Here is a 2,144-nt window from a genome sequence, read left to right as displayed (position 1 = left end):
CCCCCCCCCGCCACTCCTCCCCCTTGCAACACCCACCACCATCACCAAGGAGGTAAGAAGAGGAAGCTGCAGGGTCTGGGCTGCAGGACAAAAACCCAATCAAATAAATACAATTCCACATCGCATTTGAGTTGCTAAACTAGGGAGGATGGGAAGGGAAGCGCAGGGGCATTGCAGTGCGTGAATGGGTTTTTCATTGAGCAGAAGAAAATCCTGGAGGATATTTTTGTTTTGGTTTGGAGCTGTCGCATTGAGATCGCCTGTGTTTTGTAGGTGCCTCTTTACTGCTTTGCATTTTAAACGGTTTAATGTATTTCACGAGTAGAAAAATGTACAATACTGGAAGTGATCAGGGGGCGGGGCAGGGGGAGAGCAGCTGAGCCGGGCTCGTTTCTTTGCATTTCATCATAAGGCTTTTAATGGATTTTTTTTCCCCCTTTCGGTCTCCGTTTCAGCGTCAGCTGTTGTGAACCCAGCAGAACGGTTTCCCTTTGCGTTACCTTAAACGAGCTGAAGGGAGACGCTGAATGTCCTTTTTGAACTTAAAGTCTTTTTTTTTTTTTTAATGTCTGATGCAACTGAGGTCTCGGAGGAGGAATGGGGCTGTGGTTGACTGGTCGTGGCTAGTGAGTGGGGGGTCCGGCCGAGGTAAGGGCAGCAGCGTGCGTTTTCCGGAGGTGAGAGGGCTGGAAAGCTGGTGTGTTTGCAGGAGGTTTGATCGCGGGAAGTGGCAAAATGCGCAAAGTTGTTGTCCTTGCAACCTCTCCGTTGCTCTCGTCTTAAACTGGAAAAAGGGGGAGAAAAACTTCCCTCACCTTCTTGGCAAATCAGGAGGCTTTGTTGGTGGCGCCGGGGTGGTTTTAATGCATTTTTGTGCGAGAGATTATTACATAAGGTTGATAATTTCTGTTGCTGCTGGATTTCCCCTCCTCCTCCTCCTCCTCCTCCTCCCCCACCCCCCTTGTGTGTTTTGTGCGGATTTCTCTGGCTCGCTTTGAGTGAATGAACTGGCGATTTGCGAAGTTGCAAAGAGCCCCTCCGCCCCCTTTTTTGCATCCTTCTCTCTCCCCTTTGCACTGCTCCGCAGATGACAAAAGGAGTAAACTTCCTCTACTTTTGCTGGCATATTAAGAGGGCTTTCTGGAGAGATTACGGTATCAAAGCCTTGCATCTGTCTACAGTTACTCTGCTGTTTTGAGCGTTTGAAGCAGTTTGGGGAGAGCAGGCGAGTGCTATGTGCAAAAGCACTGAGGTGCTTTGCATCCTTGCTGTACCGTGCCGGCTGGTTTTGTGTCCTCACGGAGCGCCGGGGAAGGCGGAAAGCTTTGCGTGTGGGAGCACTACCTGATCGCTTTTCTTTGAATATCTTGAGTCGGGAGGAAAGGTGTGTGAGATGCATTTTCTTCTCAACTTGCGAAAGGCTCCCTCTTTCTTGCTGTTGATGATGGGATTATTTTTTTTTTTCTTCGGTTAAGAGGAAGGGAGTCACAGTCACATTCGTGTCTTGTTTGTTTCTTCGTGTTTTAATTGTGGTTGTTTTTTTTTTATTATTTTTGGTTTAGTTTCAGGTCTTGGGAGAACCTCTCTTCTTCCTCTTGGTGGAACTACCCATAAAACCTGTCTCTAAAACCATCGCCCGACCCAGGGATCAGCGAGAAGAGCCCCGTAATGCCAGGAATGGTCAGTAAAAACCCAGACCTCGAGTTCGACTCTTTGCAGCCCTGCTTCTACCCGGACGAAGATGATTTTTATTTGTGCGGGCCGGACTCCGCTCCCCCCGGGGAGGACATCTGGAAAAAGTTTGAGTTGCTGCCCACCCCTCCCCTGTCTCCCAGCCGGGCCGGGCTCCAGGAGCACCCCCCGGGGGGGGCCCCGGTGCCGTGGGGAGGGGCGGCCTTGGGGGGCTGCCGCCCCGCCGACCCCCTGGACTGGGCGTCGGAGCTGCTCCTGCTGCCCCCCGAGGCCGACCTGTGGGGCGGCTCGGACGGCGGGGACTTCTTCGAGACGGGCCTCGGCGTGACCAACAACCTCAACTCCATCATCATCCAGGACTGCATGTGGAGCGGCTTCTCCGCCCGCGAGAAGCTGGAGCGGGCGGTCAGCGAGAAGCTGCAGGGCAAGCCGCCCGCCGCCGCCGCCCCGCC

General features: G+C 53.1%; 1 protein-coding gene across 1 annotated transcript in view; it reads left to right on the top strand.

Moving 5' to 3' along the window:
• The first annotated feature begins 1,668 nt into the window (after nt 1-1,668).
• Nucleotides 1,669-2,144, top strand: part of MYCN (v-myc avian myelocytomatosis viral oncogene neuroblastoma derived homolog) — a 3,055-nt gene continuing 2,579 nt past the window's right edge. Inside the window, exon 1 of the mRNA XM_010566744.1 lies at nt 1,669-2,141. Coding sequence (XP_010565046.1) covers nt 1,669-2,141 — 473 coding nt within the window. The remainder of the gene's footprint in view (nt 2,142-2,144) is intronic.

This window comes from Haliaeetus leucocephalus, unplaced genomic scaffold, assembly GCF_000737465.1.
Source record: "Haliaeetus leucocephalus isolate CR32 unplaced genomic scaffold, Haliaeetus_leucocephalus-4.0 Scaffold217, whole genome shotgun sequence".
Classification (NCBI taxonomy): Eukaryota; Metazoa; Chordata; class Aves; order Accipitriformes; family Accipitridae; genus Haliaeetus; species Haliaeetus leucocephalus.
This window is presented reverse-complemented; position numbering and strand designations above follow the sequence as displayed.